The sequence below is a fragment of the Melozone crissalis genome, unplaced genomic scaffold (genome assembly GCF_028551555.1).
Source record: "Melozone crissalis strain CALT ecotype California unplaced genomic scaffold, PUWL_Pcris_2 ptg000042l_1, whole genome shotgun sequence".
Classification (NCBI taxonomy): Eukaryota; Metazoa; Chordata; class Aves; order Passeriformes; family Passerellidae; genus Melozone; species Melozone crissalis.
In genome coordinates this window covers 55,599,975-55,625,071 of record NW_026535820.1, presented here as the reverse complement: position 1 = coordinate 55,625,071, position 25,097 = coordinate 55,599,975, and the positions used below count along the sequence as shown (strand labels likewise).

Below are 25,097 nucleotides of genomic sequence, written 5' to 3'. Positions count from 1 at the left end.
CGGCTTATCAGTCTGATAGCAAAATTATTTTTCTCTTTCTTAAACAAAAAATAATAGAAATATTTAAAACACAACATGATTTTTTAGCAGATGAAAAGAGTCGCAGCTTTGGTCCCTTCTGGGATATTTTTTCCTTTGCAGAGAAGAAAGTAAGCCAGTAATTACAACCTGCAGCTCTAAGACCAATTAACAATCTGCAATATGCCCCACTTCTTTTATCCTCCACTGGTAACGCTACAGGCAGCATTAGCTGTCTAATAAATAGGTGAGCACTGCTTAACACTTTGCAAGGCTTCAGCATTTCTCCTCACCCCTGGCATCAATTCTCTCTCTCCCTTGGCTATTAGCAGATCAGTCTGGCAGTATGCAGATGCTGTTCTGTTGTGTGCTCCAGGACACACACTGCCTTTAGGCTCCCTTGGGCTATGAAAGGCAGGTGGCTTATTCATGTTCTGAAGAGAAAGCTTCACTAATGACCTCACAAAGGTCTCTAAGAGATATTTTTTCCCTAGTTAATCAGCCAGACAAAGAATTTACTTCTGCTTAGGAAGGGTGGATATTTGTAAGGTAGCTATGGGTAAGAAAGGGCAAATGTTAAAAGTATTTTTAATATACTTGCATTTCCTGAGATCTAAATAGTTTCATGCCCAGCACAATGCACTGTGAGGAAATATTAAAACTGAACGCACTCTGTGTATCAGGCTGTACAGGGACCAAGTATATAAGCATTGGTCTATACAAACCCCTTAACTGCATTAGCAACTGCAATTTTTTATGCTTCAAATATACATGCCAAGCACTTTTTTCAAGGGTGTAGTATTTAGGTTCTTTCTTTGTGGAGTAATTGTGGAGGTGTACAGCTAAGACAAAAGCATGCAGGTCAATTGCCTAGTGCTCGCTAGTACCACATGATACTGCTGCTACCAGGAAAATCTCTACAGGCAGATCTGTTTCTTCTAAGATTCCTGCTAGGCAGTGTATGAACAAGTGCAAGATAAATGCTTTCTTTGCCTGTACTAACAAATTCATACCCACACAAAATTGACTAGCTTGTCATGGTGTGACAGAATGCACAAAGAGGGTGTCTGTCAAAGGGCATATCAACTGAAAATCTGCATCCTACTTTTCAATATCTTCAGATAGTTGTAACATATCTACCTTGAGGATCTAAAGTATATACTGACTTTTACAATATATGCTCCTTGCAAGTTTAATAACAACAGTTTTTCTGTAATAAAAGCATATATGAATAAGCCAGCCTTTTCAAATACATTAATTAGCTACGCCTATTAACATAAATAAAAACAAATAGACAGCTTACAGCCAATCATTTATCTTTCCTCTCCACTTCTTTAGTCATCCAATTCCACATACACATTTTAAGAAAGGCTAATACTAACACCCACAGTCTTTATTTGGACGTTATGTGTAGAATACATTTTTGGCACTTCAAAAAAAAAATGGAAGAGCTTGTGTGTGCGTGTACTCAAATATATAAACACATATAGACACATAAATAAGCACATATTTGCATACTTTCTATATATTGTCTGCTTTTTTACAACTGCTTCAAATAACAAATGATAACAAAATTCTCAATTTACCTTAACAGAAACATTATTGACAAAAGATCAGATTTTGGCTGTTTTGTCTACAATCTGCTCTCTTTCTCTGTTTGCTAGAGAAAAAGAGGGCTTTGTGAAAGCCAATAGCTGGGAACCTGGTCCTTTACATTACCTGATCCCTTCTACATCCCAAAAGTATTGTAAGTGCACCATGTAACCCTCGAGTAAAACATGATCTCTGCCTTTTCATTCATCCCATCTCCACCCTTGTAGATCACATTCTACATTTGTAGATACAACAGCGCCCACAGAGCATGAAGTCTATCCAAGGGATGGTCTAAACTCTTACAAAGAGAACTATTCCATAGACCATATGGAATTGTTCTGAACTACCACAAGGAAGAGCAGTGCTGTCCTTTAGTGTTTGCTGCACATGGCAAAAATTTGCTTTAATTACCACCAACATGATGCCCAAAAGAAGATAAGAAAATCTTCTCCAAATAGAGAAACCTCAAGTAGCAGATTGAGGGAGGTGATCCTGTCCCTCCATTCCACTCTAGTGAGATCCCACCTGGAGTTCTGCATCCAGCTCTGGGGTGCTCAACACAGGAAGGACATGGATCTGTTGGAGGGAATCTAGAGGAGGCCACAGAGATGATTAGAGGGATGGAGCCCCTCTCCTATGAGGAAAGGCTGAGAGAATTGGGATTGTTCAGCCTGGAAAGGAGAAGGCTTTGGGAGGGATCTTATTGCAGCCTTCCAGTACATAAAGGGAGTCCACAGAAAGATGGAGAGAGACTTTTTACAAGGAGTTGTACTGGCAGAACAAGGGGGAATGGATTCAAACTAAAAGACAGTAGGCTTAGATCAGCTATTAGGAAGAAATTCTTTACTGTGAGGGTGGAGAGACACTGGAACAGGTTGTTCAGAGAAGTTGTGGAAGCCCTGCCTCTTGAAGTGTTCAAGGCCAGGCTGGATGGGACCTTGAGTAACCTGGTCTAGTGGAAGGTGTCTCTGCCCAAGGCAGAGGTGCTGGAACTAGATGATCTTTAAGGTCCCTTTGAATCCAAACCATTTTCTGATTCTGTGATTCTATGTCTCCTTACTTCCTACTCAGTTCAAATTCTCCTTGAATTAATAGCAATAGTCCAGCAACTCAAAGTCCAGAAAGACAGAACTTACTGGCAAATGCTGTTGTCTTTATTGGCTCCCAGACTGGAGTTGGCTTGCAGCTACCAGTGAGTGCACAGCCTAAGGTAACACAGCACTGTTAAATACAGACACCCATATTTGAGTTAACAAATATACTTCTCTCCACTGTTCCTCATAAGATGGCCAAGCTACAGGTACATTAACAATGCCACGAACCTTTGGAATCCACATCCATATATTTTATCAAAGAATATTCACACTGCACCCACAGCAGCACAGTGTTTTCTCCACACATTCAATCCAGCGTGTATTCTTGTCACTTTACTGTCACTTCTCCCTCTGAGAAGAATATCTAACACTCAGGTGGTGACCCAGACAGTGTTTTGCAGCCAAAACTCAAAGAGAAAAAAATTTAAAAGTTAAATTTAGGTTCATTTAGGAAGGGAGAGGGAAAGAAGAATGTGAATGCTTTATCATTTGTTTTAATTCCAAAGTTTTGGGGCCTTTTCCTTGTGCACTTCTTCCCCTTGTGCTGACTCAGAAGGATGCCTGGATTATTATATTCTTTTTGACACTGAATAACCTTAAGTAATTCTATTCTCACAACCACACTGAGATAATTTTCAGTACTTGGAGCATCACACTGTTCCTATCCAGTTCCATGTATGCAAAGAGAAATGAAAAACACATATTGGGGCAGGAGGGGAAGATGATGATAAAAAAATCCTCTTTGCAGAACATGACTTGAAAATCATCTAGGGAGGAAATGCTCTCATTGTAAAGGTCCATCAATCCTTCAGGTTTGGGTAACCAGGGAGTTCACCATCCTACCCTCTAGTTCTGTGCACTCAGAACACTCCCTCTCCTGTTGGCAGGCCTCTTACCTCATTTCCATTCCAAACCCATCTCTTCTGCCAGAGAGCAAACATGGGTTTGATTTGTACATTGATCCAAGCAATCACCACGTGCACACACTCCACCACGCTCCTTGACCCTGCACCCACATGCACAAAATGCTGAACAATGCTCTCACCCAGGGCTCTGACATGCAGCACGAGCACTGCCACTTGCAGAGCGCTCACTCGTGACTTCAAGTGTGCCAACAGCACTTGCTGAGGTTGTAACTGCACAAGGCAGCTCAATTCTTGTTAACCAAACTTAAGCCAGTCTCACTCTATCTTGTAAAGCAGGAACAGCAAATCAGTTTGATGAATCTTAATTAAATTTAAATAAACTTTGGTTGGTATAAAATGTAATGTGCATTTGGCCAATGGACCACCTAGTGTAAGAAGCCTGAAGCAGTAATGTTTTAATGCATCATACCCCTGTGATTTGAAGCCTCAGAGTAAACAAAACAAAGTTTGCTTCAAAAGTGCACCTTAAATCACCTCATACTTTCCTCCACCAATGTACTCAACCACTGATGTTATGTTAATAGAGTCTACATAAATGGTTTCTTAATCACTTGATAAATTGCTTAATAAAGAAGTAACTTCCATAGTTGTCAATTAGTTACATAATCAGCAAGTATTTGCTATCCATCAAACAGCAGCAGCAAATTCAACTGCAAACCACACTGTACTAAGGGAATGGGGGAGCAGGGAAAAGACAAGAGAAGTAAATAAGTTAATATTGTTAGCATTTCGTATCACTTGCATAGACAGTACTTTGATATTGATGTAAAGTCAGTTTTATTCCTGTTGTCCAGCAGAGCTACCAATCCCCTGCTACAAGTTTTTAATACACTCAGCTCCTCTTCTAAGGAGAAGGTATGAGCAGATCAAAACAAAAGGTATGAGCCAGAAGATATGAGCAGATCAGAACCTAAAATTGATCTTACCACATGACAAAAGAAATTTAAAAAATCCCAAATCCCCAACACAAAAAACAACTCTGAAAGAAACCCTTCTCCTATTGTTTTGAATGATCAAACTATTTCCAGACCAGACCTAATGTCCACTACTTATTACATGTCTTTCCAACACCAGCATTTGGTGATAAATGATTGCAGACCCTCCCCATTCAAAAGACTTTTGGTTGTTATTTCCCTGGAGATTTTAAACAGATGACAAAAAAAAAAAAGTAACGGCAACCAAATTCAGACACACACCTCAGATGCAGAAGGGTAAAAAGTGGAAGAAATGACTGGAAGACTGAAAGACACAATGAAAGAAGCAGTTCTGACTGAAATCTCAAATTTGGCTTTATTTCAGTTATGATGTCTGATACTACTGCTGAGGGTAAGCCCGAGATTCTACCTAGAACATACTGCAAATCTTCTGGTGTGCTAGAGTTATGAGACCTAGTTTCTTCTGACCTTCACTTAGTAAATTTCTAACAGTGAATAAGACATCTATTCTGTCCACATTGCAGTGTACTACCTTTGGACAGAAACAGATGCAGGAAGCAAAATTCACATCCTCCAGTTTCATGGACCTACCCCTGAACAATCTTTTGAAAGCTACATTGTCAGCAGAAAGACAAGGTTCCCTAGGGCACTGAATTACATATCAAGGCCACCGATATCTTTACTGCCCACTGACTTCACAGGACCTGCTCATTTCTTTGTGGTTAAGCCCACAGGTCAGCACAGGAGCACAGGTTGTGTCCTGTGACAATAACAGGACAAGACATTATTCTAAAAGATGGTTCACCTATACTTCATTTTGTGTTTTCCTGTTACTGATAATAGAGGAGTCTGGATAAAAAACATTGACAGTATAAACTAGCAGGGATTTTATTTATTTTCAGTGGAAACATTTATGCCTTTAAGTCACCTTGTTTAAGGATACCATTGTGTATGCCACATGTTTTCACTAGGATTTTAGAAGTCAGGAAAGGTCTGACACAGAGTAGCAATGCCAACGCTTAAAATAATGTTAAGGGTTGCAGACCACAGTATTAACACATGGCAGTAAAACTGAATCTTTACAGCTTGACTAGATACATCTCCAGTCAACTTGAGTTCAAAGTTACAATGAATTCTTTAGACATTACAAAACAAGGACAAGAAATGGCTGATGATGAGAAAAGAAAGGGAGGTCTGCAGCAGCTACAGGCAAAATTAAGGTGTGGCTAGTTCAATCCATTAAGCGGCATTTGCCATTTTGTTAATGAGAGCCTTGTGAGGGAGCAGGCACAGCACCAGTGTAGTCAGCAAACTACCTTTCCTGTGCCAGAAGGAGCACAGAGCTGGCTAACCTCAGCAGACTCTCTACTGATACACACTGTTTCTCCTTCAAGGCTTCAGCAGCGTATGGCAAACATTGGTCCTTCTTTTCCTTTAGAAGTCCTAATCTTTCAAAAATTCTCAGATCTTCTATATGTGCCCTCTGATGCTTGTGTACTAGATCTTCCATTTCCAGTCTGGAAAGAACATAACACTGAAACACTAAAAAAGTGTTGCTTTTGCTCCCTCAAAATAAAATCATGAGCTCAAGAACCACCAATGAATGCGCACCAAATTTCACCCAACGGCAACATAAACGCATGAGCAAAGTATTACTTGTGTGTCTGCATGTGTGGCTGCCCAGACAGACAGGGAGAATTAGATCTACCCAGTGAGAATACTGGGTGAACAAATATTTATTGAGAATTACTCAGCTGTGATACAGAAGAGGATTCACGGCATGGTGCATCTGGACTCTGCTCATTTTTTATGAGATAATTGTGCCACGGACTACCTCAAACACGGCATGACTGAAGGATTTGCCTTTTAAATTTAAGAACATGGAACGGACAGGAATTAAATCCGTCATGCCTCTGTGTAGCACACAATGGAGGAAGAATATAAATAAACAGGCAACCAGAATGGTGCAATAAGAACAGGATTAATCCAAGTGTGATTAATTCAGTGTCAGATTAAAATTGATAGTGCCAGCTGTATCGGGTCCATTCTGCCACATTATTCTCGCCTGTCATTTTTTTTTATGTCCATCTTCTTCCCATTTCCTTGGTGGATAAACCTGCAGGAGAGTTAATTGTCACATACACGGATTTAATCACATTGTCCACACTGTTTGGGGGCCTTGCCTTCAGCGATCCGTGACTAATTGTTGTGGTAATTTTTCAATCATTAACAGCACCGCATATGCTGCGGACAAATCCCAGGGCACCCACTAAAGCCCCGGCGGCCAGCGGCGCACACGCCTCCATCAAAGCCCCGCGCCCCCCGCCGCCTGCATCCCGCCCTCGGGGCGAGTTCGGCGCTGGTGCCGGGCCTTTAAGGAGGCAGCGCTGCCAAAGGGAGGGAGGGAGGGGAGGAGAGGGGGGCGAAGAAGGACATTGACACTCCATCTGGGAGGGCTGGCGGAGCTCTCGCTGCCCGCCCGGCGGCCGCAGCTGCCGCCCCGCTCCCCCCGGAGCCGCCGCGGGCGCGCCCGTGGGACGGGGGCGGCCCCGGGGGAGCCCTCGGGCGGATGGCGGCACGGCTCTAATCACCTCGGCAGCCCAGCGAACGCGCTCGCCTTTCCCCTCTCTCCCCGGTAATTACACGCGTTTCATAAGGCACCAAAAGGCGAGCCAAAAGCTCCGCTCCTGCTCCAAAGCCAAGTAACGAGCAGAAGGTAACAAATGGCTGCAGCAGCAGCAGCCCTGCAGCAGAGGGAAGGATCAGTGCCGCGGCGCTTCGGAGCGAGCCGCCAGGATTATACATGAGTGCCACTGCCTGTCCAAGCGAGCTGAACCAAGTGACCCCAGCTCAGCTGGCAAAGAGCTCGTCTGGGGAATGAGGGCCGGCATTCCCAGTCACCTTCTGACTTCTTGTTCCCGGAGCAATAGATTCACTGACGGAGGTGTACGGCACCCTCCAACGGTGTACGCCTGGGTCCCTGCAAAAGCCAGTATTGGGGCTGCAGCTTGGAATGGACCGATTGAACAGTGTCATGTTCTCCTCTCGGTCACCACCCCCTTTCCTAACACATTAACATATTAAGCTGGTTTATGCACCTGGGACGTCACACTTATGGATAATGCATATCAGCATCCTCAAAGAAGCCACGAATGGGGGAAGGAAAAAATCATATGAGATTCTGCAGCACCTCTGCCTTGAAAAGACCAGTTTAAAACAAGTTGGCGTTTCAGCAATGACCCAGGTGGCTTTAGAAAACGCTGATAGAACATTTAATTATTGAAAGTTTATGGTAGGAGCAATAGTGACTATCAAAATATAAATGCAGGCAAAGGAGAAAAGGGAAAAGAAAAAAAAAGGAGAAAAATGAGAAATAAGAGCAAAACAAAGCAGGATTAGACAAAGGCAGGACCCTCTTTGCTCCTTCAGAGTGGGGGAGAGAATCCCCAGCTACATAGGGGACTAAACACCACCATCCTAGACTTGGCTTCTGATTCAAGCCATAAAGAAGGAAGGGAAAAATCCCGTCCTTCCCACAAGTTTCTGACAGTCACAGCAGCGGCACTCTTATGCAATCGTTACATAAGTTGTGACAGGACCGGCGCCTTCCCCGCTCGCTGCCCAGGCGCGGGGCAGGCAGGGCACCCCCGCATCACGCTCTGCTCTGCTCGCCCCGGGGCCGCAGATGCGGGGTGACACACAGATACAGAATAATCCTCTGCACTTTCTATTCTTTTTGACATCTTTCTCCCACCATCCATGAGCTGCATTCTGTAAGGGTGGGGGAACACTTAGTGGCACGCAACTGGAATAACCTCTCTTGCTTTTTTTCTCCCTTCTCATTACCCCAAAGAATACTGCCCTCTCAAACCAAAGGAAAGGGTGACAACATGTAAATAGTTTCTTAATTAATTTCTGCACTGCATTGAGCTGGTATCACTGACTTCCACATGAAGTTTATGGAGCTGCCTATAGCCTACCAGAGATGACAAAAGATCCCAGCAATGGCAGATGGCATGTGAATCACCGCACAGGCAATTAGCAGCTAGCTGACGGATTTTGACGTGCTGGGGAGGACAGAGGGGGTTTTCTCTGCTCCTAGCAGTTCTCACCAGAGGGGATGGAAATAGGCATTAGTCTCACTTTGCCCCCACAGAGTTTTTGCAACCATTCTTGCTGGGTTTGAGGCTGCTGTATTGCTAGGCACCTATAAGCACCTAGTGCAGAAAGATTTGCAGCAGCAATAAAAATGCTGTCTTTTTACGTTGATGAGATCAAGTCACAGCTGCTGCAAAGCAAGGTGTTTCAGGCAGAGTAAAAAAAAACAAAACCAAAACCACAAAATACCCACCTATGCAGCAAAGGACCACAGCCATCAAGCCAAGTGCTGTGAAAACATTACAGTGCTGTAAATGGTGATTGAAAATGCATCAAAAACATTGAATGCTTCTAAACTACAATGACAAATGTATTCTGGAACTGTTCAAGTTGGATACCTCTCAAAATAAATTTTTACGGTAGACAATGGTACTAAATTTTGATCAGAGAGCTAATGCAGAATGCTTCAGCGTGAGCCTAGTCAGCACATATCTTTATCTTCAAGTCAGTAAAAAGAATAATATAAGAATGTTCTAGTAAAATAATGTCCAGCAAAGGTCTCCTCTGTGTGGCTGCAGTGCAGACCTTGGATAACACTGAAGTAGGGACATTATTCTGAGCAGTCTGACTGGCAGCATTGTGAGCAGTAACACTCAGAAGGCTACTACCTTAAAAACCCAAGGTGACAACTTACATTACTTTTCCTAACATTTTTAGCTTGTTTGCTCATTAGTTGCCAGGTCAGTGCTAGTTTTTGTGAGTTCTGCAGTGGGGATTCTTTCTGTACTTTTGACTTGCTCAGTGCATGCTCAGGAACAGTAATCCCTTTTGGGGGGCTCCTTGCACTGATGCAATTAATAGCATTAAAAAACCCCTCCAGCCTCACACCTCAGGTGCTTTGCCTCTGGAAGCACAGCATCTAAGTAACCCTTTCTGCTGGAGGAAAAGCTCTACCAGCCATCATTGATACCTGGACTAAGCAAGGTTATCCTCATAAGAAGGGCAGCATACCAGCCTGTATTTTTCCATCCCAAACTGGGCATGCTGGTAGAGATTTGGAAGAGACTGGATGATGAACCCTTGCAAAGAAACAGGATGACTTTCATCAACATCTTGCTTCCACATCAGACAGCTCTTCTATAACCTGCTCAGTTTTGCATTTCCCAGGAGCCAGAGGCTGTGTCTATCTTCCAAAGCCTGTGGTTCCAACGTTGTGCCATGTCTACAGCACAACAATCAGCACCTGGTTACGAGCTACTCCATGCTATAGGTTGCCCACTCCTCACTAAAATCCAAGGCTGGGGCACTCTACTTCTACCAGCTAGAGACTTTCTAAATATACTTGCTGACTTCCCAGGCTACTTTGCAATTGCTGACTGAATTCCATTGCTAGGAGTTGAATTTTGGAACTCCTGATCAAGCCTGAAGCAACAGTGAAAAGTCAATAGGTTATTATCTCCATTTCATACACAAGCAAATTGAAGACCATGACTGCAACAGAGATGTTAAGTTCAAGCAAATGCTACTGAATACTGAATATCGGTACCTTTTAACACAGATATCATGCCTTCCATGCAGTTAACTATGCAAGTTTTGTAAAGAAGGCAAACACCAAATCAAATAAATCAATTTTCAGCTGTAAGCATGCCTGTGATCTAATCTTATTCAGTGCAGAAAAAGGACAATATACTTCATGTACATGATTACTAATCACCTGGACAGAGACAAATGGTATATCACTATATGAAATTGCATACCATTCTGCAGATGGAACCAAGACTACAAACATATTTAGAATGTTTGAGAATTGATTTGAAAACCTAGTAATTTTATCATATATCAGAACCTTCTACAACAGGAACAGATCTAAGGATCTGGTGGTTTAGGCATTTTGGCAGCTACTGAGACCAGAAGCTGTAATTACGCAATGATATGGCTACAGGTGATGTTTCAGCAGCTATAACTCAGGTAGTTGATGATCATCTCAACAAAAAAGGAATGTACCCCATGTACATCTTAATCTTGACTAGTTTGACAGCACTTAATCATTTGAACTATGGTATGAACACATGGAATTTGAGTGCCATTGAATTCCAAATAAATTGTGAACATGCAATATCAGAGGATTTTCCAAACCTTTTCTAAAGCATCAGTCCAAGTGCACGAAGCCAATCACGTTACAGGAAAGGAAAACAAGCCCCATATGTTGCCATTTTTAAAAAAAGTCATATGAACCTCAGGGAATTTTCACATTACATTGGGACATACTTTACTAAATGTTTTTATTGCTTCCCCCAGCTCAGAGCTTCTCAAGTTAAAAAAAAAATCCAAAAGAAAATCCAAGCACTAGCAAGCCTTCTGAGCCAGAGATAGATGTTCAGAATTAATTGAAATGTCCAGAAAAGGATGCTGTAATGAAAAAGCACCAAAAAAAAAAAAAAAAGAAACATGATGCAAAGATTTACTTTCTAAGTGGAAGGTTACAAGGCAGCACTAATGCTGCCCTTACTGAGGACAAACAACTGAGGAGGGCCAGTCTCTCTCTGAGTAGATTGTAAGGTGACCTAGGACAAGTCACTAAATTGAGCAGTGTCACACTTTCCCCTTCTGTAAAAATGTGCCTGATAATACAGCTTTTATAAAAAGGCATGCTGCTGAGAATTGCTAGATAGGAGCACCATTTTTATTATTGTCCAACAGAGGGCATCTAAGCAGGACAACAAAGATTGGCCACATTTCTGTCACTGAAAATAGTCAGAAGCAGAGTTCCTCTCCATTATGTTTCCCCACATGCCTCAAAAAGCAAACAGGATCCCAACAAAACAAGCAACCACCACCAAAAAAACCCCAATGAGTTCATCAAACACAGGTTTCAGACAGATGCAGCTGAAGAAGACACAGCTAGCAGATCTATACATTACTGCTTTCTCAAACCTATCACACCTACAAATCTGGCTTGGATCTGAAATATCATGTTGTAAGGGTATTTGCATGATGACCAACAGCAAGGCTGAGGAATTTTCAATAAGGCAGGACTCCACTGCAGCAAGATTGCAGTCTAATAAGGTTAAGGGATTGTGGAAGAGGCATGCAAGGTCTTGGGGAAATATATCCCTTCTAAGCCATCAGATTTTACAGCTTTAGCTCCAGGTTTTTCAAATGACATGTCTGTATCAGAACAAAACCAAAACCCCCTAAATTTCATTTAGAAAAAAAACCACCCAAACAGACAGACTGCGATTCCTCAAACATTTTCTCAGTTCCAGTTGCTACTGTGCATTAAACTTCAGCTGTCAAGAAACAGCTACTCCATCTTTCTTATTCCCCACTTTCACCAGTGCTCAGTTTATCATAGTTATTCCTAACATAGCATTTTATTCCCACCCTTACCCTCAGAATGACTTCTCCTCATTCTTTTTGCCTGTCCCAGAGCAAGGCTTCAGCTTCCATTTCACACCTCTGCAGATATGGAAAGCATGTCTGTACACTGGGTTACCCAAACTAAAACTGTCATTCTACAAGAAGAGTTGAGCAAGAAAATCAAAGTCAATGGACCAGGTCACAGACCATCAACAAAGGCCTTCAATCACCTGTCAAACACCTTTACTCTTCAAGCCGTAAGTCCAAAACCAGGAGTAAAGCAATGCCTGAAACAAATCCTAGCCCTCAAAATTCAGTGTCTTGCACAAGACTTCCACAAGAACTGGAGAACAGAGCTGATGAGCTCATGCAAGCACCTCCCCTTCTGTCAAACTCCCTTGACACAGTTTCCTCAGCTGTGGTTTGAAAATCTTCTTGGGGTTCTCCTTCAGATGCCAGCTACTTGCTGCAATTACTCTTTTCTGCTATGAAGCCTTTTGGGTGTCTCCAGGGAGCCTGGGAAGGCCCTTCCAGCTCTGTATGTGGAACACATAGAAGAAATTACAGATTCAGTGTCCCTTAGTTCACCTTCCTTAAACTCCACCTGTGAATTGTACCGTCACAGAGCTTCTTCCCTAACTTAAGGTGTATGCATTTTTCCTTCAAGCCCCAGGAGAACAGAAATAATGAAAGGGAGATGGGAGTAAAGCAGCAAAAAGGTCACTACAGGAGAACTCTAGCTTTTCAAATTTGAGCCTTTCAAGGAAAAAGTTGCTGATTTTCTCTTCCTGCAGAGTATCATAAGGCAGCAAGAAGGTCATTGTAGGGGAACACTAGCTTTTTCAAAAATTGAGCCTTTCAAGGAAAGAATTAATGATCTTCTCTTACTGCTGAGTATCACACTTGCAGGTGTCATAGAAAGACGACAGGAGGCTCTCTGTTGAAAATAAGTGAAAGATGTGCTTTTTTTTTTTTGGTGATTGTAACTGTGTTTCTACCTTTAAGAATTATCATATTCATTTAATCTACATTAAAAATGCCACCATGATCTCAAGCTCTGGGCATGCCTGCTGTAAACAGCTGCTGTTCCTTCCCTTCCTCTGAATAACCCAACGGTCAATTTCATGAAGAACATCAGATTGGGACAGGGCTCTGGGGGTTATTTTTTTTTTTTTTTAATTTAATTACTGATCCATGAAGAAGAAAAAGTGAGAGAGCATCTTCTGTTCAACATCAGAGCAGTCACAAAGATCTATAGGAAATGACTGGTTGCACTACTGCAAGAGCTCTTATGCTTGGTGTAAAATGACTCATTTCCATCCATCTCATCTACTGATTGCAATCCTCCCTCTTGTTTTTAAATAATATTTTCTTTAAAGTATCTGGTCAAAACTCCAGAGTGACACCAGTGTTTCTGAAAGTTGTATAACATAACAATTACTTAAAAAAAAACCAGCCATCAGTCACGTGAATGTCCACTGATGATCATGCACACTTTTCTACTCTTCCCTCTCCTGCTATTAAAACTTAGTGCTTCTGTGACAGCCACCAAGATGACATACAGAACTACTGATGGGGCCCCACAAAAATCACTATTTTCTATTCACTGAATTACAGTCATACATGTTGAGTGCTTCTTTCTCTCCACCCCAGGATATACAGGCTTGCTTCTACTAAGATAATTTTGTATTGACTAACTACATAGAAACAGAAACAGCACAAATTATATTTTTTTTCTAGCTAGAAACCAGTCTGTTCAGTATCACATGCTGCCAAAACAAAATAACAGCTTTCTCCTTGTCCCCCTAGGACAGCAAGTCATAGGGTCACATTTAAAGCAATGCAGATAGTCACCAGGGCATCATTCACATCACCTGGATACTATTATAAAACCACGTAGACAGCACAGAACAATCTTGGGTATCCACTTAGGATGCTACAACATTTTTCTAATGTTTGCTAACAGCTCCTCCAATCAACCATATGCAGAATATAGCAAGTGCTTATGCACAGTCTGCTCCACTTCACCAGTGGTGTGAAAGCTGAGAGCAATGTAGCAACAGTAACTTTTGTTTAAAACTAGTGCACAATTAAGTGCATCTTCATATGGCTTAAGTGAGCTCCAGCTTCCTGGCTCTAGTAAATTCTCATTTTCTTTGTTCCTATTGCTCACATGCCTATGATGTGCAAAACCTGCAATTCAATTATACCTGAACATGGCCAGAACTTGAATATGGTCAGAACTTCAGGCAGCAAGGAACCACACAAATAAACAAATAATCATGAGAGGGGCACAGGACAATCTTGCAAGCAGAGAACCCTAGAGAAAATAAACTCCTCTATAACATGAACTGTCACCTCTTATGAAATAAATAAAAATAGGAGCAGCAAGTGGCATTACAGGTAATATACAGTTTTTCTTTCTAAGATCACCAGACTTTATTCAATAAGATTATAAAGCAATTTAGCACTTGGAAAAGTGAGTAATTCTGCTTCTGTCTTGATTGTGATATGATGAGTTCTAATACAGCAGCAGAGATATCCTGGCAATTATAGTTTTTGCTGTGCACAATGCAGTAGGTATTGTGTTAAGACTTTGTTTTCCCTAGATGAAAAATGGAGTCCCAGTCAGGAGTTTATCTTTGACTGTCACTTTTGAAACATGCTAAGCAAGTCTGAACTAATATGAGAAAAGGATTCTCCTCATTGTACTTTTTCTTTCGGAATAATTCATTAGCTAAATACTTTTCAGCCAGTACAGTCAAAGCCCTAGCTGGAGTCTCTTGCCTTATTTAAACAGATCCTACTAACTTTTCTTCTGTTATAATCCCCACTGCTATTTCACGTCAATCACTGTTCTAAAAGAAACTCAGTAAATCCTTTTTTTTTTTTTTAAAAAAAAAAAAAACACGAAAAAGCTCTGAATTACCATGTCAGTGACAATCTCTGTCATTAGAATAAAGAAGACTGGTACTTTTGAATGAGCAACTTCAAGGCTGTAAAACACATTCTTTTGTTACTTTTTCCTGTCTCCCCACAATTTTAAGATAAAGAAGAAATAAAGTCACTGCAGGGTGAGGAGTTGAACTTCTCTAAAAGCGCAGCCACCAGTTCATGGGATTTTCATCAGGATCATTTTTTCACTTTGTTCATGGGATTTTCATCAGGATCTTTTTTTCACCTTTTTTTTTTTTTTCTTGATAAAGCCAACATTTTCACCCAGAGAATATAGAATTTGCCTAGATTATCAAATATTCACCTAAAGTTCTTAAATAATCCAAATTACCTCAAAAGTAAGGAAGCAAACAAGCACTTGCCCCCTCCACTCTCCATCTGGCCAAAAAAAGAAAATAGGCACAAGATGACTTCCATGATTACTTAATAAATTTGATTTGTTGTTACATACAAAAGTTTCCTTGGACTCTGCCGTGGTATTTAGGACCAAACTTATTACTGGTGCTCACTTCAGAGTCATCAGAATACATAATTCATGACATCCATTCCGTTCAGGAAAAAGAGATATTGCTTTAATATCTATTAGCAATCTGTCAAGTTATTCATGGGGGGAAAGTGTTCACGAAGGCTGAGATTTTTCCCTGATTCCTTTCAGGTACACCAGCAAATCCTGCCCCAAACCAGCTGATACACGGCCTGGAACAGCTGCCTCCTCTCCATAGCTGTGCTGCAGTTGCCTTCCAGCAGTACAGATGTGTCAAACCTGATCTAGATTCTTTCCTTCCTTCTGGAAAAATGTTTATCCATCACAGCATTATCACCTTCTGGACACTATTTTATTCACATGTTGTAGATTTTATTCTCTCTACTTCTTGTAGACACTTTATGAATGCTGAACAGGAGAGTAAATCTGGGTGTCTGAGGATGAAGCCCAACCAAAACTGAAGCTAAGGTAGTCTTTGTAATACAAGCAGAAACAGCACCAGTGGGGCTGACATATATTTCTACAAAGCTAGAGTTTGTAACACCATGCAAGGTTCTTGTGTTGGCAGGCAACAGTGACAGAGAAGCAGTGGTCCAGCCCTGGCTCTTGAGCTGTTCTGTGTTTGCTCACATGCAATTCAAACAGTGATCCCCAGCCAAGGCTCACCAGCGTGGTCAGCAGTGGATCAGTATGCGCTGGCACATGGACAGCTGGGCTATCCAACCCTCTCAGCCTCCAGCCAGAATGAGCCATGAGAGGCTGGTGCCACTGGCTCAGCCTGGACTGCTGCCACAGCCCGGCTGGCAGCACTAGAAAGCTGCCACTCTCTCTCAACTATGCAACATGCTTGGGTTTTCCCTAACCCACCCGTCGTCCCCTAAAGATGTGAGGCTCACCCATCACTCTGACAAATGGCATGGAGTTCCAAAGGCTGACCACCACACACACTGCCTCTGGTTTGCTATTTGCTTAGCACCCCTGCAGAGCAGAGAGGGGAAAGAGGTGCACGTTCAGCTCCAGCAGGAGACCTGCATTCACCCATTCCTCTCACCAACCACCAACCTCAAAGACAAGAAATGACACACAACAGAAGTATCCTTTCCAAAGCCTCCCCCTCCAGAAATGAGAAAGCAAGATTGCATTTGCGGTCTAGGGAAGAAAAATACTTCCTAAAATCCTTGATCTAATCTCAGCTGAACTGAATCTGTCTCAACTGAGCTTCATGTATCAGAGTCAGAAACAGTTAGAGACATGCCTGTAAAATCTCTTCTCCAGCCTCAGCTGGGTAGTCCTGGTAAATATCCTGGGAACAGCAAAGATGAATATTGCAACGCAACAAAAACACCCGGAGGGTATCCTAGCCTGATGAGGAATTATATTAGGCTCATTGAACCAACTCCTGGCTGATTAAAAACATTCAGCATTCACCATATAACAGTGTAGTAATTCAATAGTATTATTTGGATGTATTTTCATTTGCATAAATAAAGCCAAGAGAAACACCATTTCTGTGCCATAAATTGTTGCTATTCAAGGTTTCTGAGAATATCACTTTCTTTTACTTGGGAGCTGCTTAATAAACTATATTCATCATAATTTAGCCTTCTCTTGTGTATGGTGCTCTAATCCTCCTTCAAGATCCCAAGGAGACAAATCATAGTAAATTACTAAACCTTTAATTTACTTTTGATGAAAAAACTTAAGGGAAGGAGAAGCAATACATACACATGGGCAAACTGCTACAAAGGCAACAGAAACTTTGGAAGGTGGAACTGCTTGTCTCTTTTTCGTTTCAAGATTTCAAATGGACAAAAACAGGCCTTACATATGTTGAGAGGAGCTCTTATTCACTTAATGGAAAGATGTACTAGTCAGTCAAATAAACACTCCTGCTGATTTCAATGTTTGTGTTAGACTGAGTTAACCCTTTGTCACATGCATTTTTGTGCAGGAGAAAATGAAGCATGAAGACAACACAGTTTCTTAAATTATGAAGATAAGGAACTTGTATTCCAACTAAAAATGTAATCTGGCACCATGAAAGGGAAATTATCCTCTAAATATACCGGCATTACTACTCTTAACACTAAGCTAGAAAAATCATATAAAACCAAAAACTCAAATGGCCATCCAAGTTTTATAATAACTACTTACTTCCAAGAATCAATCCTACACTTTTTCTTCCACACATATCCTTGTAAACAAATAATACATTTCCCAGGAATAGGTATAATAAAATTATCATAAAATGGAATACTGTATTTTTTCAGTATATACAAACACTACAGATTGGAAGCAAGCTTATATTAATTCTTTTCAAAAATCTCAACTTTAACACAGATAATGAATATGTCAAAGGTAACAGAATAAGAGAAATTTTTATGGGTTCCTTCTGTATGAAAAACTTGATGAAAAAAACAGCTTTAAAAATAGAGTTCTAAATGAAGTAGAAAACAACTGGCAAATTACCTTGACAAGGAAAAGGGCAGAGTCAAGATTTTGTGTTTTGAAACACAACACACACACCATATCAGGTGGTATAGCCAGAGATAACAGAACAAGAGAAACAAATAACAAAACAAGGCAACCTTTGATTGACATGAGCATCACCTCTGTATTACTCATTTCTGTGTTTTGGATTACTTATAAAGGCAAAACTTGGACTTCCAGTCAGTTCAAAAGAATCTAAAATAAAATCAACCCCAAAAAGCAATCTTCATATAAACACAAGAAACAAACTCTCTTCAATTTCCTCTTTGAGTAGAAAGGAGTTAAAAGAAATAACTTTTCTACATAAGAGTCATCTCAATTTTAAAATACATGCTCTTTAGAAACTTTAACCTTTAAAGTCCTTAGAGTCCAGATCTAATTGTCTCAAAATTTAAATCCCAAACTACAGCTCAGCCCATGTGTAAATATGTAGCAGGGCTGTATCTGCTCCCTTTGCAGGACTGGGTTGCTTAGTGAACCACCAGTTACATTTGCAATCACAAAGGAGGGTGGTGCATTAATTGTTAGTCTGAAGATGCTAAGAAAGTGGCCAATATTTCTGCTGTCACTTGCTATAGATGATTCCTTTACAGTCAAGAGATGTGGTAGTCAACTAAGAACACCTAATTGCCACTCCATACTCCTCAACTTACATGGACTTTATATCAACCATTTAAAAGTACATGTTTTGCTGGTAGCCACCCAGGTGACTGCAATCACAGCTCCTCTTCTCATACAGACAGGGTGGAACACCACAGATTTTCAGGGAAAATCAGGTCCTCTGCCCTATTACTTCTTCCCTTATAAACTGATCAGCACTGTGTCCACATCTCTGGATGTGCCACATCCGTATATTTGTGGGTACCTGTACAATGTCTGAAGAACAGAGATAAAAATTCAATCCCATCTTTCTCTAAAAGCCCACAACTCTACACCAGGTCCATGGAGCAGCAACTGAGCAATGCAAAATTTCAGTGTCTGCCATCTCAACTTCGCCAGATGTGACAATCGGTTTTTCTGATTTACACTGGGGGGGTGTGTGTGTAGAAAACCATACACAAAAATTAAAACAGGGCACACATGCCTCACTCTGTATTTAACTGGTCATCAATTTGTTTTATTTGTCTCATTCTGCCTTTATTTTTATACATATACACACATATGTATGCATGTATGTGCAAATGTAAATCACTTGGATTGAAGGAGACAAAGGCGACCCAGGAGCTGCGATATAAAGCTTGGACTCAACCTCAGTTTCTTCAACAGGCAACCCTTGGGAAGTCAATAAAACTCAGACGCTTCCTAATTTCTCACCAACATTATTTCATCTGAGACACGGTATCTTCATTAGAGATGTTAACTTTACTTTCAGGTACCTGCCTAAATTGGGAGGCTCTGCTCCCCCTGCAGTCAGACATAGAAAGAGGCTGCCCAGCAGATCAATCCAAAAAGCTCCACACATTCTGAAGGAAGCTTCCATCCAACTGGAAGACTTTCATTTTCTATTGAGTTTAAAAGGACAGTAGGGAAGCTCCCTTTAACTAAGGCAGCTGCACTCTTTGCCTGCAGTGTGCATGTACTTCAGTTCCAGCCCACAACAAGGAACGATGGACGACACCCTGGAATGATCTCAGTGTGGTCTCAGGGGAGTAAGCACAGGAAGGGCTGGGAGAGTCAAGGTGCTACAGTAGTTTGGTTGTACAGGAGACGGACAGTGACCTAAATTGACCCTGAGAAATTTGGGATGCAGAGTTGTGAAGTTTATGCAGCAGATTTAAATCGCTTTGGGTCCGTGCAACAGTTTTACCTCATGTTCTTGGGAGGCCCCAGATGCTCGATACACCAATACCTCTGTAACTTTAATTTCGCCTTGAAGGGTTTCAGGCATGTGTTTTAAATTCATTGTATTTACCCTTCTACACTACATCCATACAAACACATGCAGCATTAACTATTTCAAGGTCCCCACAGAGAGCTCTTAGCACAGACAGAACATGGGCCAGCACATGACTGAAGCCACATGCACCATCTGCTCAAACACTTTAATGTAATTTACCAGGCAAGAGCTGAGCAGGAAAAAAAAAAGCTAGATAAAAGAGATTAGATTTCCCCTAGTCCAAAATACCTCCTGCTGCTTGATATATGAACCTAATTCACCCATAACTAATATTTCATTTAAGAACATATTAAAAAAAATTTTTTTTAAAGTCCTGCGCCTGCAAGGTAACATTGACATAATTCTTCTGTTAACCTGCTGCCCATTGAGAACTGTCCAGACTGATAATCCTATAGCCAAAACCAAAAAGGAGTGTACTACTTAAGAACTTGAAAGTTGTTACTTCCACTGAAATTGCAATTTTGATGAACTTCAATAAATAAAGAGTAAAAAGAATTATTTATTCACTGCAGCATTGAAGCCAAACAAGATCTACACGTTAAGACTTGTATTTGGCTGAAGGTGGCAGCCCTGGGCCTAGTACTATTTGAATTTTGGGAAGAAGTCCTGCAACTGATCTGTAAAAGGGATGGATTTCAAATGGTAAAGACTTATACTTGAAGAATCAGGTTTCATAGAGAACAATCCTCCAGCTTTTAAAACAAAAGCAATGATGTGAAGGACTCATGACAAACTCCTTTTGTCTTGTTCAACAGTATTAATAAAGATGTTTAGACAGGGTTACCAATTTTTCCTCTATTAGAAATACTCACAAAATTAACAAGAAACTAGGACAACTACCTTAAATTCAGCTGGCATTTCCTCTTCCAAATCTCTACACCATTCACTACTCCTTTTAAGCTGACAATAAAAAATAAAATTTAAAAAACCCCATAAATGAATAAAATCAGTTTATTAAGACTGTAAATATCACTGTTAATTTCTGATGTGAAAGGTAGAAAAACCTGCATACAGCAGGAAAGTTCTACCAGTTCCTCTCACTGATACCCTAAATACAGCAGCCTTCATGATTCATAATATTAGGAAATGAGACCTTAACCTGAGCTGCCCCCACCCCGAGCTGAGTGTCTGGCTGTGTGCCAGGATGCTTCAACATCCTCTAGCAATTAAAAGCCATCATCTGCAGCAGACATCATCCCAAAACCTTCCCTTTTTTTCAACTCACAGCTCATTAAAGGTCAAAATTAATATTAAAAATTATAAGAAAAGGAAAAAAAGAAGTCTGGAGAAGATGCAGGCAGAAGCGATCATGACTCAACATATAGATAGGCTCCCACATAGAGAGGGACTGTCTGACCAGCACTCTTTGGCTTGGAAAGAAGTCAGTGACACGACCTACAATTGAAATCTAACAAATATTGAGTGGCTTAAACAAGAAAAAAGAGAGAGGGAGACTCACTAACTCTTCTCACATGACAGAAGAGCTCTAACTGTATCTCTAAGTTGCTGGTCAGAACAAGAAAGAAGTGATTCCTCATGCAAGTTAGGCAAATTAAGACATTGCAGAGAGGCAACATTTACTGGGACTCAAACATTTCAACAAATGAATGGAAGAAAATTCCACAATGACTATTGCAAGCAAAGATTCCACTTCCAGCTCAGGAAAGATGCAGCTGCAGGAGTGTATCAGGGAAGGGTCAGCATAACCATGCCTGTTCTACTCATCTGTAGGCACTGGCTTGGGAAGTCATCGTCATACAGCAATGCCTTGGACTTGAGGTTGGATCTGGTAGGCCACCCTTACATTATTTTATTGCATACCCCAGGAGTTAAAAACATCATGAGAAGTCTTACCAAAAAAATTACAGGATTCTCTTCTTTTTGCTGTTTGTTTGTGGGTTTGGATTTGTTTTGGGGTGGGGAGGGAGAGTGTTTGGGTTTGGTTTTATTTTTAAATTATTTGGCTTATAGTTTCATGGTTTTTATGTAAACTTCAGTTCAGTTTACTTGCTTCCATCCTCAGCTAACATATTCTGCAACACTGAGCACTGAGAACATTGCCATTGATTTCCATCAGCAAAGGATCACACTCTAACTGCTTCCAATTTCACAGTTACTAAGCAACACTAAGTGATCACAGCCTCTGAGCAAGCAATGTCCTGTATGCAAAGGTTTGAATTCTAGAACTCCATAAAGACTTGGAACTTGGGCACCTACCAATGAACACCAGCTCTGCAAGTCTTAGATAACAAACTCTTGAAGTACAGAATTACATACCTTTGGTGCTGCTAATTGAAATTAGCTTTACTGAACCACAAAATTTCCTTGTACACTCATCATGGACCTAAAACTGGGAGTACTTTTAATATACTGCAAAGTTTTTTTGTATTTTGCCCAGGATTTACCAGAACAAAACCCCTTTTATTTATATTGAAATTCATACACAGCCCTCCTATTAAAGTTACATCTTCAGGGATAAAGATGAAAAAGAAAGCACACAAAACCAGGACATTAAACACCATCAGCCTTAGGGGAATAAACAACATCATCCCTTACAATTCAGTGCATCTTTGGAGTACTGAACATTTTTTTAATTATTCAGAAAAACACTGTAAAAGGATTTCTGTTTTTCCTTTAAAATAGTATCACTGGTAAAAATACTATAACTATTAGAAAATAGTAAATAACACCATGCTCTTAATTTTTTTTGTTGTAGGAGATTTTCCTGAATACAAACAACTCTTAAAAATAATCAATAGCTAAATTTGCTTTAATGAAGATGGTACTTGCAGCCTTTACTAAATTATTCTTACTCATCTACACACCAAGACAACAGAAACCTTGTTTGCTGCTAACATGGAAAATCTGAATGGTCCAGAAGACTGTATCCATTACCCAGTGAATGACTAAGAATGAGACTGGCTGTTCTCCCTTGGAAAATCCTGATCTGGTCTAGCATTTAAAAAATGTGAAATTGCAAGGGTGAGAAAGTGCTATAGAAGCCCACGCACAAGAATGCTGCAAAATAAATTAAGTGCTGCAGAAACCTCTGGTGTTTCATGTACATCCATTCACACACTCACACAAATGTATACAGTAATTGTTTAGGGACACAGTTTAGCTCTTTTCACACCCATTAGAGGATCCTAATCATAAGAGTTCAGCAACATAAAAGCTTTTGAAGCAGAAAGCCTGGACGTTGGTGTGTTACATCTAATGGAAACAATATTACACAGAAGTCTTTCACTTCCGAGACTGATTAGAATCTGTATTGTATTTACCACAGTATGAAGATAATAACCTGAGAGAACATTAGCATAAATCATTAATTCATTGTGGGGAAACTCTGGAAGAGGATATGTTTCTAAAAGGAAAATTATGACATTAAAATGCAAGCAAACTTTGAGGAAAACAAGCTGTACCAAGTAAATGGTGCCAAAATTAAGCAATTCATAGTTCCCATACTTGGTCTTCAATAGGAAGAATTTAGAGCACATGAAAATACAACAACAGCTTAGCAAACCAATGGGAAAAAAATCAACTGAGTGTTACGTTGGCTATCTGAAAGCTTGCTGGAATTACACAGATCCTATTCCAAAAGGCTCATGTACCTAATAAATAGTAGTTGAAGACACTGAACAACACTAAGCACATATAAACTGTCCTGTGCTTCTCAAGAATTGTCTATCCCCAGTAAACAAAAGAGCAAGCATGCAAAACTCTCCATATAAAAAGTAATTAGAAAAATTAATCAATTTCTCCTCTCCTTCTTTAATAATTATGTATCAGTTTTAGAAAGCAAAATGGTCAGGTGACATTGCTCTGTAATAATTTCAATTAAAATATATGATGTTGCTTTTAATGCAATTTACAACCTCATAAGTAACCAACCTGAGGAGAAAAGCAATAAAACAAAAGAAAAAAGCTACCCACCATTTACCCAGCGACCAAACAGCAATATGAAAGATATCACATTCCTCTTTCTATGCTTTAGATACAGAGGAGCATTTTGATATTCCAAATATTTAGGGATGTTATTTGCTATTGATACTTTTAAATCATTACTAAGAACGCACTTGACATCTCTTGGGAAAATAAGAAATGCTGCACATCCGAACTTGCAGGTTCTCTTTTAAAGCTGACTTCCCTCTGTCTCCTTACTGCACACAATAAAAGGCAAGCCTTCTGTTGGCAGGCTTCAGGTCACTTGCTCAGTTGATACCCCCAAATCACAGCATGCAGGGCTGCATTCCACCTGAGGAGTATTTGTGGCGGCTGCCAGGCAGAGATGCCTGTGCTCACCAGGGTAGAAGGGGCATTCCAGGCTGTGAAGCTGATTGCACTGGAAGGGCTTGCTAACAGAGATGTCAATGAAGTAAAGGAGTTTCAGTACCTGAGTTAACAAGCTGCTGCTCCATGACCCCACATCCCAGGACCTCCATCCATTCTCCTTGGAAGTTGATCTCCATCTCAAAGGAAGGGTGAGTAAATGGGAAGTAGCAATCTACCCATCTGACTTGCAGTCCTGTAGCAGTGTTTAAAAAATAAATACATATGAAAGGGTGTATGCTTAAAAGGCCATCCCTCCAATCATCTGTAAAATTTGTCCTTCAACTAATGACATGAATTACAGCAATCCAGAGAAAATAAATAGCAAACAAACTAATTTACAACACTTGTGTGAGGTGATAAATCTTAAAACCTGTGGAAAAAAATGACCATGTCTTTTCTAATATGAAAAATGCTTTGTGCAATTCAAGCACCCTTTGAAACCAAATCAATCATTTGTCAAACTCTGGTAACCACCTGGCATCGAACAAAAATGAGCCAAGATAATGGAAAAGTCAGTAATTTTGTTATTCTTTGCACCAGGAAATGACAAACTGCTTCTCACAGGAAAAACTAGCTAAGTCTTTAATTTTTACTTAGTATTTTATGGATTGTCTAGACAAGTAATTTTTTTTCATCAAAACTTAATTAAAATACAGAGCTATTCTCTCTGTATATGTTTAAAAGTGAAAGTTAAAAATGGATATTAATATACACAAATAGAAATATATTTTCACAGAGTTGTACATTATTAAGGTATGCAACACATGCACAGAGCATTCTAGACCTGGTAGCTAAGTGTAGGGGAAAAGCCCCACTTGGCAATTCCCCACCATCCTCCCCAGCTCAGCACTTCTGCAGATACCACTGTGCAGAGCAAGCAAAGTCCCAGCACCTCAGAGCAGTGCAGCCAAAAGA

At 40.5% G+C, this 25,097-nt stretch overlaps 1 protein-coding gene across 2 annotated transcripts in view; it reads right to left on the bottom strand.

Annotated features, from left to right (window-relative positions):
* The window catches only part of FARS2 (phenylalanyl-tRNA synthetase 2, mitochondrial), a 230,912-nt gene that overhangs the window by 135,418 nt on the left and 70,397 nt on the right, over positions 1–25,097 (bottom strand). For both annotated transcript variants that reach the window (XM_054284695.1, XM_054284696.1), the window contains one exon: positions 24,244–24,375. In XM_054284695.1, the coding sequence (XP_054140670.1) occupies positions 24,244–24,375 (132 nt within the window). The remainder of the gene's footprint in view (positions 1–24,243; positions 24,376–25,097) is intronic.